The sequence below is a fragment of the Stomoxys calcitrans genome, chromosome 1 (genome assembly GCF_963082655.1).
Source record: "Stomoxys calcitrans chromosome 1, idStoCalc2.1, whole genome shotgun sequence".
In the NCBI taxonomy this organism is placed as follows: domain Eukaryota; kingdom Metazoa; phylum Arthropoda; class Insecta; order Diptera; family Muscidae; genus Stomoxys; species Stomoxys calcitrans.
This window is the reverse complement of record NC_081552.1, coordinates 245523562-245540064: the sequence shown is the minus strand read 5'-3', so window position 1 is coordinate 245540064 and position 16503 is coordinate 245523562. Positions and strand designations below refer to the sequence as shown.

The 16503-nt window shown below is 41.1% G+C and overlaps 1 protein-coding gene across 1 annotated transcript; it reads right to left on the bottom strand.

Moving 5' to 3' along the window:
- Positions 1-311: 311 nt before the first annotated feature.
- On the bottom strand, positions 312-15841 carry LOC106095492 (uncharacterized). Its single transcript, XM_059369123.1, has 2 exons — positions 14050-15841; positions 312-483 (listed from the first exon to the last, which is right to left on the bottom strand). The coding sequence occupies exons 1-2, from the start codon at positions 15839-15841 to the stop codon at positions 359-361; spliced, it is 1917 nt and encodes a 638-aa protein (XP_059225106.1). The 3' UTR covers positions 312-358.
- Positions 15842-16503: the final 662 nt, after the last annotated feature.

Below are 16503 nucleotides of genomic sequence, written 5' to 3'. Positions count from 1 at the left end.
TTCGGCACTCACTGTCTAATAAATATTGGCAATTACTTTTTGGGCAACCCAATAGAAATTGGATTTATTACTTTCTGAAAACAAAAAGCCTTAAGGGCTTTCTGGTCGATTTTTGGGCGGTCATAATGCCCAAAAAATATTGGGAATTATGACCGCATCAGGTAGGTAGGTCTTAAAGCCCAAAAATTTTTTTTGGCGTAATGTCCCCTGTTCTCTATATCCCCTGGTCACCGTACTGAATATCTAAGGTTCGGCCTGGAAAAATGTTTATTTTAATTTAGTTATTTGTGACATTGTATGTATGTTGTATGTTGTATGTTGTATGTATGTTAGGAGCGATTTCCTCTTTTATTCAAACTTATAGCTGGCGATCAAGAATTATGCGAAAGAGATCATCATTGTATTCATAGTAAAGATGATTTTCGGTGGCATATATGAGCTTGGAAACTGTGTCATCAAAATCATTGCGAAGTTTTTGGCATGCTGAAAGGAGATAAAAAACATAAAGTATTTATTCAACAATATGTTAACAAAGTTTAAAGGGAATAAAAAAAAAAAAATATTAAAAAAAAGTCGCTGCATTTGCTGATATAAGCAATACTCTAAGGACCAGAAAGAATGATATCTTTGGAAAAACAAAACTACTAGCGATAATCCTTAAGAGGCTCAATGGGCATGCATAGGGGTATATGTGGAAATTAGCTTATATTTAGTGGTGACTAATACAGAAATCGCATAGTCTGGAGATATTCAAGATTTTCCATTATTGGTTGCCCAAAAAGTAATTGCGGATTTTTCATATAGTCGGCGTTGACAAATTTTTTCACAGCTTGTGACTCTGTAATTGCATTCTTTCTTCTGTCAGTTATCAGCTGTTACTTTTAGCTTGCTTTAGAAAAAAAGTGTAAGAAAAGTATATTTGATTAAAGTTCATTCTAAGTTTTATGGTCCTTCAATCGCTTTTGCTACATGTGGGAGGATTAACAGCATTTGGTCACTTTGAAGTAAGAGCGAATGAAGGGGCGCACCATCTCGTAGTAGAGGCCAACGCACAGTGGAAGAAAATCGTAAGAAAAACTAGTAACCTTGAAAAAAATCATGCCGTGTGAGAACGGATAGAGATAACATTTCGAAATTTGAAATGGCTGAGATGTTATAAAGATCGTGTGCAAAACTTCAAGGCCCTAGGTGGTCCGGGTGCTTCCTGGCCCTAAAGTTCATCATCTCGGCATTTCGAAAAATTGTTTGAGTAGCAAAATCTTCATTTGTGGTCCGATTTTCAAAAAAAAAAAAAAAAAAATTGCTTGATAGTGCTCAAAAATGCCTACAAAAAGTCTGCTTGAGGTATACAATATTTCCACAGTTTTCGGGGATTTGTCCCAGATTGACTTCGTATGTTGCAATTTGCGAAGGCATTTGTGATTCGATTTTCTTTTTATACCCATCACCGAAGTATAAGGGGGTACATTCATTTTGTCATTCCGTTTGCCAATCATCGAAATATCCATTTCCGATCAGCGTAAAAATCTAAGACGATTTAGACGTGTCCGTCCGTCTGTCCGTCTGTCTGTTGAAATCACACTACAGTCTTCAAAAATAGAGATATTGAGCAGAAACTTTGCACAGAATCTTTTTTTGTCCATAAGTAGGTTAAGTTCGAAGATGGGCTATATCGGACTATATCTTGATATAGCCCCCATATAGACCGATCGGCCGATTTAGGGTCTTAGGCCAATAAAAGCCACATTTATTATCCGATGTTGCTGAAATTTGGGACAGTGAGTTGTGTTAGGCCCTTCGACATCCTCCGTCAATTTGGCTCAGATGGGACTATATCTTGATATAGCCCCCATATAGACCGATCTTCAAATTTAGGCTCTTAGGCCCATAAAAGCCACATTTATTATCCGATTTTGCTGAAATTTGGGACAGTGAGTTTTATAAGGCCCTTCGATATCCTCCGTCAATATGGCTCAGATCGGTTCACATTTGGATATAGCTGCCATATAGACCGATCCTCCGATTTAGGGTCATAGGCTCATAAAAGCTATATTTATTATCCGATTTTGCTGAAATTTGGGACATTGCGTTGTCTTAGGCCCTTCGATATCCTCCGTCAATTTGGTTCGGATCGGTCTAGATTTGAATATAGCTGCCATATAGACCGATCTCTCGATTTAAGGTCTTAGGCCCATAAAAGCCTAATTTATTATCCGATTTTGCTGAAATTTGGGACATTGCGTTGTCTTAGGCCCTCCGACGTCCTCCGTGAATTTAGCTCAGATCGGTCCAGATTTGGATATAGCTGCCATATAGACCGATCCTCCGATTTGGGGTCTTAGCCCATAAAACACGCATTTATAGTCCGATGTCGCCGAAATTTGGGACAGTGAGTTAAGTTAAGCCCCTTGACATATTTCTGCATTATCGCACTGATCGGTCTAGATTTGGATATAGCTGCCATATAGACCGATCTCTCGGTTTTAGGTTTTGGGGCCATAAAAAGCGCATTTATTGTCCGATGTTGCCGAAATTTGGGACAGTGAATTAAGTTCTGGGTCCAATGGACCAAGATTTACATATAGCTGCCATATAGACCGATCTCTCGATTTAAGGTTTTGGGCCCATAAAAGGCGCATTTTTTTTTTGTCCGATGTCGCCGAAATTTGATTTGTGGAAGGCCCTTCGACATCCTTCAGTTTGGTCTAGATCGGTTCAGATTAAAATATAGCTGCCATATAGACCGATCTCTCGATTTAAGGTTTTGGACCCCTGAAAGGCACATTTATTGTCCAATGTCGCCGAAATTTGGGACAGTGAGTTGCGTTAGGCTCCTCGACATTCTTCTTTAATTTGGCTTAGATCGGTCCAGATTTGAATAAAGCTGCCATATAGACCGATCTCTCGATTTAAGGTTTTGGGCCCATAAAAGGCACATTTATTGTTCAATGTCGGCGAAATTTGGGACAGCGAGTTGTGTTAGGCCCTTCGATATTCTTCTTCAATTTTGCTTAGATCGGTCCAGAGTTGGATCGGTCCAGAGTCCGTCTGTCCGTCTGTCTGTCGAAAGCACGCTAACTTCCGAAGGAGTAAAGCTAGCCGCTTGAAATTTTGCACAAATACTTCCTATTAGTGTAGATCGGTTGGTATTGTAAATGGGCCATATCGGTCCATGTTTTGATATAGCTGCCATATAAACCGATCTTGGGTCTTGACTTCTTGAGCCTGTAGAGGGCGCAATTCTTATCCGATTTAAATGAATTTTGGCACGACGTGTTTTGTTATAATATCCAACAACTGTGCCAAGAATAGTTCAAATCGGTCTATTACCTGATATAGCTGTCATATAAACCGATCTGGGATCTTGACTTCTTGAGCCTGTAGAGGTCGCAATTATTATCCGATTTGCCTGAAATTTTGTACGACGGATTCTCTCATGACCATCAACATACGTGTTTATTATGGTCTGAATCGGTCTATGGCCCGATACATCTCCCATATAATTCGATCTCTCTATTTTATTTCGAATTTTTATTCGAATTTAATTGTGGTCCAAACCGGACCATATCTTGATATCGCTCTAATAGCAGATCAAATCTTCTCTTATATCCTTTTCTGTCTAAGACGGGATGCCGGGAAAAGAACTCGACAAATGCGATCCATGGTGGAGGGTATATAAGATTCGGCCCGGCCGAACTTAGCACGCTTTTACTTGTTAGATATAGTTTTAGATATAGCTACTAAAAAGACCAATATTTTGTTATACACAATTGAACAATGATTTGTGCTTATTAGTATTTGGTCCAAATCGGATCATATTTCGATATTGCAGCTATGGGGCATAAGGTATGCATTTTTCACCGGATTTTGACGAAAGGTGGTTTACATATAAACCCGAGGTAGTAGGTATCCAAAGTTCGGCCCGGCCGAACTTAACGCCTTTTTACATGTTTTTTAAGAATCTTCTCGAGCGTTCACCGTCATTGGCGAACATGCTTCCATCTGCGCTGCAGTGGCCTCTCCAAAATTACTCAGGTGTAATTTGACCTTGCCAGATATCGAAGTCGTTCAGTTGAGTAAATGGGGTGTGCCAAATTGACCCACCTTCGTCTTTCTCGTGGACAGGCAGATTTGAGTCTCCTCTGGGTTAACTTTGGGACCCCTAAGTCTAGCCCAGCCGCATACCGACCCTTCTGCTTCTTGGAAGTTTTATAACATCGTCTGGTCTGGAGATAAAATTCCCCCGGTAGCGTGCACTGTGTGACTCTTTCCTTTATCTTGTCATGTCATGGGACCTTCAATTTATCCACCTGTTCCATAGCATCCAGTCTTATAGTATGCACAACCTAGTGCAGGGCACTATCCAACGACATTCGCTTGACATAAGCCTGCTGTTGTCGGGTATGGTATGCCTCTACAAGACGTTCCTTCTTATTCGTGTTCGGGTCACGGTGAAATGCTGTGGTAGAAGCTTTTCCTAACACAAACTACGGGAAACTTACCTACATTGAAACAGCATACATCAATAGTCGCCACAGCGTTGGGAAAGTGTGAGCTCCTTATGAGTTTATCCAAAAACCCAAATCTATTTGGATAAAAAGGACGACATATCAATTTCATGTGGGGATTGCAATTAAACAAATCCAGCCAGAAGTCCAAAGCTACCTCCAACATATCGAAAGGTACTTCTAAGCGATTTATTGTTGTAGGAAAACCCTTAGCCACAAAAGCTTCAGGTATGGCAGGCATCTTCTGTTTTATGTGGGTTCCTATGGAGAGTTCCGTCAAAGACGAGTGTTTGAGTAATGACAAGATATAGTACCAATCAAGCAAAGGTGTGGGATGGGGCATTATCATTTTTCTAAGGGATTTCATATGCAATATTATGTCCAGGTCCATGAAACCCACATACATGTTCAGCATAGTCAAATTGCTGCAGGAGAGCAGAGGAACTGCCCTGACAATTTGCATGTAGTCACTGTACAATGGGTGATACCAATGCAACTCCCTTAAATTGGAATTATTCTCATAGGCAGATCTAAATTCTTCACTGGCAAAGGCATCCAAGTCGAGGCATTCAAGAGTGGCACAAACCGGAAAGTCCTCGAAGGCGTCTTTGCAGAAGGTGGTGTGACGGCAAGTGAATTTCCTGAGCTTAGTCTCACTTAGCAACTGTCGAACATTGATTGCCTGCAGGCCATGGCAGTAGTGTAGCGCCACATCATGCACTTTGGGTGCAATGGCAAAGAATTGAATGTCCTTGAACCTGGAGCGGGTTATATGCAAAACTTCCAGTTGCTTACAGTTTGTGGCTAAAATCGTTAGAATTTTTTTGGTTACAATATCTGAGAATTGTATTCTCAATACTTGGAGGTTTTCCAGATATTTTAAAAACGTTTGAAATTTCTGTGCTGGCCAGTTGCGAGGTTCAAAAGATACCCGCATTTCTAGTTCCTTCAATGGAATGTTCTGTGGCATAGGCTTCTCGGCCATGCCATCCGAATTCTGCTCTTGTTGTTCTAGTTCAAGCTTCAGGCTTAGTTTCTTTAGAGGCAAATTGCTTAAAATGGCTTCAAAATTTGAATAGTTCAACTTTGTACATCCGGTTCTTTGCAAAGTCAAACTCTCTAGGTTTTTAAATTTCAATAGATCTTCAACGTAGTAATAGCATCTATTAAATCGATCTTGTTCAGAATAGCACCTCAAATTGAGACTTTTCAACTCCGGTTGGTATTGTCTTATTAAGGCTAAATGCTCTTGGGCTATGTTCATATTCAGGTAGGAGAGACTTTGAAGTTTTGGAAATTGTTTCAGATTCAATGGCGTAGAGTGACCATTCTCGCACAACTCCCATACATGTTCTCCATATACCCTAAGGAAGTCATGCAGTTCTTGGGGACTCAGGCATAGACGATTGACGCCACTCTCGTCTGTGACCACGTAGTCGGAGGCATTTTTGTGAATAAACAGACGGCGATAAGTTTCCCTCCTCACTCTGCAGCAGTGAAATACATACTTCAAAGTATGACTAACTTGCGCTAGCCTCAGTTGGTCGCTGAAAGCAAGCATGGCGTAAATGTGCCTCAGTACGTCACAATTTGACCAGACGCTATCGCTTGCTGTTTGCGTTGAAGTCATTTTCTGCCTGTTGGTTTTTTTTACTCTTCCGAAACGCAATCAAAGATTATGGGCACAGTTATGTTATAGCAGAAACACTTCATTCACCATTAAAGCCAACAGAGCACTGAAGAGTAGAACAATTTTGGCCATACATTTGTAGTCTTGATCGCAGAGTTGCCAGAGTTGGCCAAATTGAGTGGGTGTTTTTAGTTTAAAGGCTGCTACTACGTTCTTATTTGTGGAAAATTTTCCAAAAATCGTTCTTTCGATGGTTCGACAAGCTAACCACATTTCATTCTTTTTGGGTTTCTTTGGCCAAAATCTTGCCATTTATATACAAAAACAAGTATACCCTCCACCATGGATCGCATTTGTCGAGTTCTTTTCCCGGCATCTCCTCTTAGGCAAAAAAGGATATAAGAGAAGATTTGCTCTGCTATTAGAGCGATATCAAGATATGGTCCGGTTTGGACCACAATTAAATTATATGTTGGAGACCTGTGTAAAATGTCAACCAATTCGAATAAGAATTGCGCCCTTTGGGGGCTCAAGAAGTAAAACAGAGAGATCGAATTATATGGGAGCTGTATTGGGCCATAGACCGATTCAGACCATAATAAACACGTATGTTGATGGTCATGAGAGAATCCGTCGTACAAAATTTCAGGCAAATCGGATAATAATTGCGACCTCTACAGGCTCAAGAAGTCAAGATCCCAGATCGGTTTATATGACAGCTATATCAGGTTATGAACCGATTTTAACCATACTTGGCACAGTTGTTGGATATCATAATAAAACACGTCGTGCCAAAATTCATTCAAATCGGATAAGAATTGCACCATCTAGAGGCTCAAGAAGTCAACACCCAAGATCGGTTGATATGGCAGCTATATCAGGTTATGGACCGATTTGAACCATACTTGGCACAGTTGTTGGATATTATAACAAAACACGTCGTGCAAAATTTCATTCCAATCGGATAATAATTGCGACCTCTAGAGGCTCAAGAAGTTAAGACCCAAGATCGGTTTATATGGCAGCTATATCAGGTTATGGACCGATTTGAATCATACTTGGCACAGTTGTTGGATATTATAACAAAACACGTCGTGCAAAATTTCATTCCAATCGGATAAGAATTGCGCACTCTAGAGGCTCAAGAAGTCAAGACCCAAGATCGGTTGATATGGCAGCTATATCAAAACATGGACCGATATGGCCCATTTACAATCCCAACCGACCTACACTAATAAGAAGTATTTTTGCAAAATTTCAAGCGGCTAGCTTTACTCCTTCGGAAGTTAGCGTGCTTTCGACAGACAGACGGACGGACGGACAGACGGACAGACGGACGGTCAAGGCTAGATCGACATAAAATGTCACGACGATCAAGAATATATATACTTTATGGGGTCTCAGACGAATATTTCGAGTAGTTACAAACAGAATGACGAAATTAGTATACCCCCCATCATATGGTGGAGGGTATAAAAATCAATTTGTGTTTGTTTGTAGGTTTGTTTGTTTGTTTGTTTCTTTGTATGTTTGTGTGTTTCTTATAGACTCAGAAACGGCTGAACCGATTTTCTTGAAAATTTCACAGATGGTGCATAATGACCCCGTGGTGAAAATGGGGTACTAAATATTTGATATCTGAAGGGGGGACGGATCCTTGCCCTTACCCTAATTTTCAGAAACGCCAGATCTCAGAGATGGGTGGTGCGATTTAAGCGAAATTTTGTGTGCTCTCATATAGTACCCTAAAAATAAAAATTTGGTATCCAAATTTCGGATGGAGTATCTAGGGGGGCTGCCCCACCCTAAAACCTACCAAACGTATATTTAGACCAATCCCGACAATATGGGACACAATGAAAGTTATTAAGGATAATAAAACGTATCTGATATCCAATTGTCGGAACAAGTGCTGGGGGGACCACCCCAACCCCCAAAAAACCCCTAAATCGGACATATTTACCGACCATGGCAATATGGGACTCAAATGAAAGGTATTTGCGAGGAGAATACGAACCCGATATCCAAATGTGGGACCACATTTCTGGGGGTCCACCCCTTTCCCAAAACACCCCCCAAACAGGACTTATTTACTGACCATGGGAATATGGGGCTTAAATAAAAGAAAGAATGTAGAATTCGAATCTGATATCCAAATATGGGACCAAGTGTCGCCTCTCATCAAAAACATCCCCCAAAGGGGACAAATTTACGACCATAGCAATATGGGGCTCAAATGAAAGGTCTTTGGGTCCACGCACCCTCCACAACACCAGCCAAATAGTAAGAATTTTCTGACTATTGCAATATGAGGCTCAAATAAGAGGGGTTTTAAAGTGGAACACGAATCTGATATATATTTTCAAGGCCAACTCACTGAGTGGCCACCCATCCCCTAAAACATCCCCCAAGCCGGTCATGTTTGCCGACTATGGCAATATGGGACTCAAATTAAAGGTATTTGAGACCATCCCAATCCCTTAAACACCCCTAAATCGGGCATATTTACCGACCATATCAATGTGGAGCTTAAATAAACGGTATTGGGCAGTAGAGCAAGAATTGATACCCACTTTCGGGACCAATTTTCCCAAAATACCCAAGAAAAACCCTAGACGACCGGGGCGATTCGCAATATTGGGAAAGAGGTCCGCAGATTTTTTAACAGAGCACGTCGTTAACAAGCGGAAGTATATTGGGATGTGTATTACACATGACTCAAGGAGCACAATAAAAATACCAAAGCCGGCCAAGATGTAAACTTTTCTCTGTCCAAACTGAAATGTTAGTAGACGACATGGGAGTGAGAGCAGAGACAACGGAGGACATGTTGAGACTTTTAATGAAAACGTATTTTCAACAAGATAATGAGTTTGATCGAAGGCTTATCATAACGGAATTTATGGTCAAGGAAGCCTTGAGCAGTTTCAAACTATTTAAGTCACCCGCACCTGATGGACTATTTCAGGCGTTACTACAGAAGAGGCAGACTATGTGGCGCCACATCTGGCCACTATTGTGCCTAGGGCTTGTACATATTGCGAAAGCCTGGCAGGAGGCAAGGGTGGTATTTATACCCAAGCCCGACAAGGCGAGTTTTGAGACACCAAAGGCCCACAGTCCTACGTCCTTTCTACTCAAAACCATCGAACGTATTGTGGACACCATGATAAAGATTAGGACATCCAGCGAACTGCTCAACTACAAACAGCATGCCTATGTCAAGGGAAGGTCGATAGAGACTGCCCTGCACCAGGTTGTGCATAAAATAAAAAAAAATCCTTCGATGCCAAAACGTACACACTGGCGGTATGCATTGACATCGAGAGGGGTTTTTACCAATGTGCGGACCGACACATTGCTCCAATCATTAGACCAGTACCGGGTGGACCGGGTCCTTAGAGACCGGGTCCGTCCGTCTGTCGAAATCACGGAAGCGGTCGAACGCGTAGAGCTAGCTCCTATATTAACCGATCTACCGATTTGACATCTTGAGCACCTGGCTCAAGAAGTCCGATTTGGCTGAAATTTTGACACACAGAGTTCTGTTATGATATGCAACAACTGTGCCGAGTTCTGCCTAAATAGGTCAAGAACCTGATATAGCTCCCAAATAAACCGATCTCCCGATTTGACTTCTTGAGCCCCTGGAAGCTACAATTTTTTTTTATGTCCCCAAGACCTTAAATCGAGAGATCGGTTTTTATGGCAGCTATATCCAAATCTGGACCGACCTGAGCCAAAATGAAGAAGAATGTCGAAGGGCCTAACGCAATTCACTGTCTCAAATGTCTGCGACATCGGACAATAAATACGTCATTTATGGGCCCAAAACCATAAATCGAGAAATCGGTCTATTTGGCAGCTATATTCAAATCCAGACCGATCAAGACCAAATTGATGAAGGATGTCGAAGCGCCTTACTTCACAAAAACGACTCCACGCCAAATTTGGTAAAGATCGGACCAAAAATGTGGCTTCTACAGCTGTAATAGTTCAAATCGGATGAAAGATATATATGGGAGCTACAATATATCTAAATCTGAACCGATTTTTATGAAATTCCAGGTATATTAAGTGCAGTAACAAAACAGTCCGTGCCACATTTTGTGCAGATGGACCGATTTTCATGAAATCCACAAATGGCTTCTAGAGTCATAAAAGTCCATGTCCAAATCCAATCTGAACCGATTTTTATGAAATTTTGCACACATTTGTAGACCTCAAATAAAATACCAATGCCAAATTTTGTGAAGATCGGACGGAAATGGTGGTGGTCTACATCCTTAAAAATCCATATCGGATGAAAGATATATATGGGAGCTATATCAAAATCGGAACCGGTTTTTTCAAAATTAATACCGTTTGTCCTTGGGCCAAAAAAGTGATATGTGCAAAATTTCGTGACAATCGGACAACAAATACGACCTGCACTTTGATTACAAGAATACATGGACTCACAGACGGACATGGCTAAATCGAAACAGAAAGTGATTCTGAGTCGATCGGTATACTTATCAATGGGTCTAGCTCTTCTCCTTCTTAGCGTTGCAAACAAAAGCACAAATCTATAATACCCTGTACCACAGTGGTGGTGCAGGGCAGACCCTCCCCCATACCCATTAAGTACCACCCAAATATAAAAGTTGTTAAAAATTGGCCCCAAGTACCTAAGGTACCGCCCGAACTCAAGGGTGCCCCCACTCAAATAGGAATATTGGGCGATCATGACAATATGGGACTCAAATGAAAGGATTCAGAAGTGGATTACAAATATGGATTGATAAGAAGGGCCACCCAACCCTATAACCTAAAAACATCAATTTGGTATCTATTCTTGGGTTAGGGTATATGGGGGGACCACCCCTTCTCCCAAAACCTACAAAAGGGATATAAAAAGTTACAACAGGGACGCTACAAAAGTAGACCGATAGAGAGAGCAAACGAAAAATTTGACAAAAATTTACTATCGAAATCCGGAGTCAGTGGCCCCAACTTTCAACGTCAAAAATCATCTTCAGCGGTGAGGCTCATTTCTGGGTTCGTCAATAGGCAAAACATGCGTTAATGACCAGACAGCAATTCACACGTACTCCATGAGTCATCATTGCATTCCGAAAAAAAATACGGTTTGGTGCGGTTTATGGACCGGTGGCGTCATTGGGCCGTACTTCTTCCGTGATAAGCAAGAGCGGCATGTTACTTTGAACGGGAATTGTTAACGTTGCATGATAACTGAATATTTTAGGCCCCAATTGGATGATTTAGACTTGGACGACATGTGGTTCCAACACATGTCACAATCAATTTATTGGAAGCCAAATTTTGGGAGTTTTATTTCAATGAATTGGTCCAGGGTTCAGCGTCTGGACTTCTGCAAGTATGCCCGTGGTGGCCATGCAAACGAAATCGAGTTCCATACGTAATGGCATCGATCGTTCTTCCACAGAAATAAAGAATTCCATTGAAATCTACAACTGTTTCTGTTTTATATAAAAACAAGTAAAAGCGTGCTAAGTTCGGTCGGGCCAAATCTTGGGAACCCACCACCATGGATTCCGCTAAAAATGTTTACAAAATTATTTAAGTTGTAGGGCATAATTTTATTCTACATATCAAACTTCTGTCAAACCAGCAAAACTTAAAGCTTCTAGGAACCTAACAAGTTTCCGGTTTACATGGGAGCTATATCAGGTTATAGACTGCTTTTGGCCGTAATTGTCACAGTTGTTGGAAGTCATAACAAATCACTACACGCAAAATTTCAGCAAAATCGGATGAAAATTGCGGCTTGTAGGGGCTGAAGAAGTTAAATCGGGAGACCGGTTTATATGGGTGCTATATCAGGTTATACACCGACCTGGACCGTACTTGACACAGTTGTTAGAAGTTATAAAGGAACACCACATGCAAAATTTCAGGCAAATGGGACAAAAATTGCAGTTTCCAGGGGCTCAAAAAGTTAAATCCGGAGATCGGTTTATGTGGGAGCTATATCAGGTTATAGACCGATTTGGACCGTACTTGACACAGTTGTTGGAAGTCACATCAGAACTCTACATGTAAAATGACAGCCAAATCGGACAAAAATTGCGGCTTCCAGGGGCTCAAGAAACGAAATCGGGAAATCGGTTTACATGGGAGATATATCTAAATCTGAACCGACATGACCTATTTGCAATTCCCAACGACCGACATCGATATTAAGTATCTGTGCAACGTTTCTCGGACGGACGGACATGGCTAGATTGATTCGGAACGACCAGACGATCAAGAATATATACAAATGATGGGGTCTTAGACGAATATTTCGAGGTGTTGCAAACGGAATGACTAGATTAGTATACCCCCCATCCTATGATGGTGGGTATACAAATTTGCAAACTTTTGGTGGGCATACAAATACAGTCAAAGCACATTTTATCGACTGTTTTTGCATGATAACGTTAACAATCTGTAGAGTCCAAGTTGGTAATGGTTATCTTTACAGCACATCTGACTTACATTGAATGTATAATGCCAAAAAACAGACCCAATATAGCTGTTCATTTTTATACCCTCCACCATAAGATGTGGGGTATACTAATTTCGTCATTCTGTTTGTAACTACTCGAAATAATCGTCTGAGACCCCATATAGTATATATATGTTCTTGATCGTCGTGACATTTTATGTCGATCTAGCCATGTCCGTCCGTCTGTCTGTCCGTCCGTCTGTCTGTCGAAAGCACGCTAACTTCCGAAGGAGTAAAGCTAGCCGCTTGAAATTCTGCACAAATACTTCTTATTAGTGTAGGTCGGTTGGTATTGCAAACGGGCCATATCGGTCCATGTTTTGATATAGCTGCCATATAAACCGATCTTGGGTCTTGACTTCTTGAGCCTCTATAGTGCGCAATTCTTATCCGATTGGAATGAAATTTTGAACGACGTGCTTTGTTATGATATCCAACAACTGTGCCAAGTATGGTTCAAATCGGTCCATAACCTGATATAGCTGACATATAAACCGATCTGGAATCTTGACTTCTTGACTTCCCCTAGAGGTCGCAATTATTATCCGATTGGAATGAAATTTTGCACGACGTGTTTTGTTATGATATCCAACAACTGTGCCAAGTATGGTTCAAATCGGGCGATAACCTGATATAGCTGCCATATAAACCGATCTTGTGTCTTGACTTCTTGAGCCTCTAGAGTGCGCAATTCTTATCCGATTGGAATGAAATTTTGAACGACGTGTTTTGTTATGATATCCAACAACTGTGCTGAGTATGATTCAAATCGGTTCATAACCTGATATAGCTGCCATATAAACCCATAAACCGATCTTGGGTCTTGACTTCTTGAGCCTCTAGAGGTCGCAATTCTTATCCGATTTGAAGGAATTTTGGCATGTCGTGTTTTGTTATGATATCCAACAACTGTGCCAAGTATGGTTCATAACCTGATATAGCTGACATATAAACCGATCTGGAATCTTGACTTCTTGAGCCTCTAGAGGTCGCAATTATTACCCGATTTGCCTGAAATTTTGTACGACGGATTCTCTCATGACCATCAACATACGTGTTTATTATGGTCTGAATCGGTCTATGGCCCGATACAGCTCCCATATAAATCGATCTCTCTGTTTTACTTCTTGAGCCCCCAAAGGGCGCAATTCTTATTCGAATTGGCTGACATTTTACACAGGTCTCCAACATGTAATATAATTGTGGTCCACACCGGACCATATCTTGATATCGTTTTAATAGCAGAGCAAATCTTTTCTTATATCCTATTTTGCCTAAGAAGAGATGCCGGGAAAAGAACTCGACAAATGCGATCCATGGTGGAGGGTATATAAGATTCGGCCCGGCCGAACTTAGCACGCTTTTACTTGCTTGTTTTATTTAATTTCTTCACTTACCCACATTAATGCAGCAAACATCGATGCGCTTTAACGATTTGGGAAAATTTGAATTTGTTATCAATTTCTTCAAATGAGCATTGTTTAGTTGAAACGGAGAGCATATCAGTCGCATATTGGCATTGCATTTGAACAAGTCCAGCCAAAAGTCCATGGCTACTTCCAGCATATCCCAAGGCAATTTCAAACAGCTAATATGGGTTTCAAATCCTTTTGTTGATATGTCGGCTGGAAGTGCAGGGCAATCCTCAATTGTTGGTGTGCAGATGGAGAGTTCACTAAACGATGAATATTTCAATAAGGCCATAATGTAGGGCCAACCAAGAAAAGGCGTCGGATGGGGCATGCACAATTTCCTTAGGGATTTCATTTGCAATAGAATATCCAAATCCATTAGGCCTTCTCTCATATTCAGAATGGACAAATTGCTGCAGCTGGCCAAAGGGACGTCCTTGACAATTTCTCTGTGATCATTGTACAACGGGTGATACCAGGTCAGTTCTTTTAAATTGGAATTATTCTCATAGGCCGATGGGAATTTCATTGTGGGGAATCCATCCAAATCGAGAGCTTCTAGTGTGGCTGTTATGGCTCCACAGCCCTCAAAAGCTTCCTCCTCGTAATCGGTATTGCGACAAGAAAATCTTCTGAGTTTTGTTTCACATAGGAGCTGTCTAATGTTGTCGGCGTGCAGACCTCGGCAGAAGAAAAGCGACATGTCCACCACCTTGGGGCCGATGGCAAACAAACCAACATCCCTGAAATTTGTATAGCTTATATGCAGCACTTCCAAAAGTGGACAGCTTTGGCTTAGAACTTTTAAAATTTCTTCAGTTACCATATCGGAAAATTTTATTTTCAAACTTTGAAGATTTGCTAAGTTTTGTAAGTGCACTTGAAATCCATCTGCAGGCCAGTTATGAGGATCAAATGAGGCTTCTATCTCCAAATCCTGTAGTCGACTGACATCGGAGCTGTCGTCCTGCTTGCTGAGAGTGTTGCAACTATCAACGGCCGGTTGCAGGGCAACCTTCATGTTCAACTTTTTGATGGGCAAATTCTTTAAAATTTCTTGAAAGTGAGAATATTTCATATTAATAAAACCATCATTCTTTAGCGTTAGGTTTTGTAATTTCTTCAATTTCTTCAGGTCCTCAATGGGATAGTTGTGGCCTATAACCAAGAACCCTTGATCTTCGGCTGAGAAACAGCACAGGTTGAGACTTGTCAAATTTGGCTGCAATTCTGCTATTAAGCTTAAATGCTGGTGGGTAATGGTCATATCGCTGTAGGCAAGGCTTTGCAGCTTGGGAAACTGCCTCAGATCCAAGGGGGGAGAAACACGATTTGCGCTTAATTCCAATATTTGATGAGCATACACCAATAGGAATTCTTGCAGACACTCGGCGTTCAGACATATGCGATTATCGCCGCGCTCATTGGTGACCACAAAATCAGCGGCATTGGCGTGGATATACAAGTGCTGATAGCATACCGTCCATATGCTATGGTGAAATACGTATCGTAATGTTGAATTAACCCGCGAAAGCCTTAGTTGATCGACAAAAGGCAGCATTGTGTAGATGTGCCGAACAACGTCATAATTAGACCAAACACTGTCTCCGGCTGCTTTGAAGGTCATGGTCGTCGACGCCTCTGTCTCCGTCATGGCTTTTGTTATGAAATGTTCGTTCTCCTTTGTTTCACTTTTGTTATTTACCCGAAAACACGATTCACACGATTCCGATAACACTCTATCGAACAAGAGAGCCAAGCGAGCACTGAAGAGCATAACAATTTGCACAACACACTTGGGCTATGCTTAAAATCAGCGTTGCCGTGTTGGGTTTTTTCTATCAAATTTGGTAGCATTAACTTTAATTTTTAAGGGTTTCTACGGATGGATGGCTTAAATCGATTTTGGTAGATTTTTTTTTAGCGAATTTGCATATTTTATTTATTAAATCATTCTGTTTGCAACACAAAGAAATATCCATTTTCGATCCTACAAATCCTCTAAGACGATTTAGGAATGCCCGTGTGTCTGTCCGTTCTTCGGGTATAATCACGCTACAGCCTTCAAAAATTGAGATATTGGGCTGAAATTCGCAACAGAACCATATTTTTCCAATTAACCTGGCTAAGATCTTGATAAGGCCAAATCGGACAATATTTGGATATGTAACTGCCATATAGACGGATCTGCCGATTTAGGGTCTTAAGCCCATAGCAGCCGCATTTATTATCCGATATCGGTGAAATTTGAAACAATAAGTTGCAATAGGCCCCCTCACATATTCGCACCTAATATGGTCCATATCGGACTATATTCTAATATGGCTGCCATATAAACCAATTTGCTCATTTGAGGTTTTAAGCCCATAGGCTATATAATTTTTTGGTATCGGAAGGGGGACGGACCCTCACCCAAAAACACAACCCAAAATCAAAAGT

Bases quoted from the DNA above. Each gene is read 5' to 3' on its own strand.
- LOC106095492 (XM_059369123.1), bottom strand. From the start codon at position 15,841: ATGCTCTTCAGTGCTCGCTTGGCTCTCTTGTTCGATAGAGTGTTATCG. The intron at 484-14,049 runs GTAAGTGAAGAA...ATCTCCTTTCAG, and splicing joins TGTTTGCTGCATTAATGTGG to CATGCCAAAAACTTCGCAAT.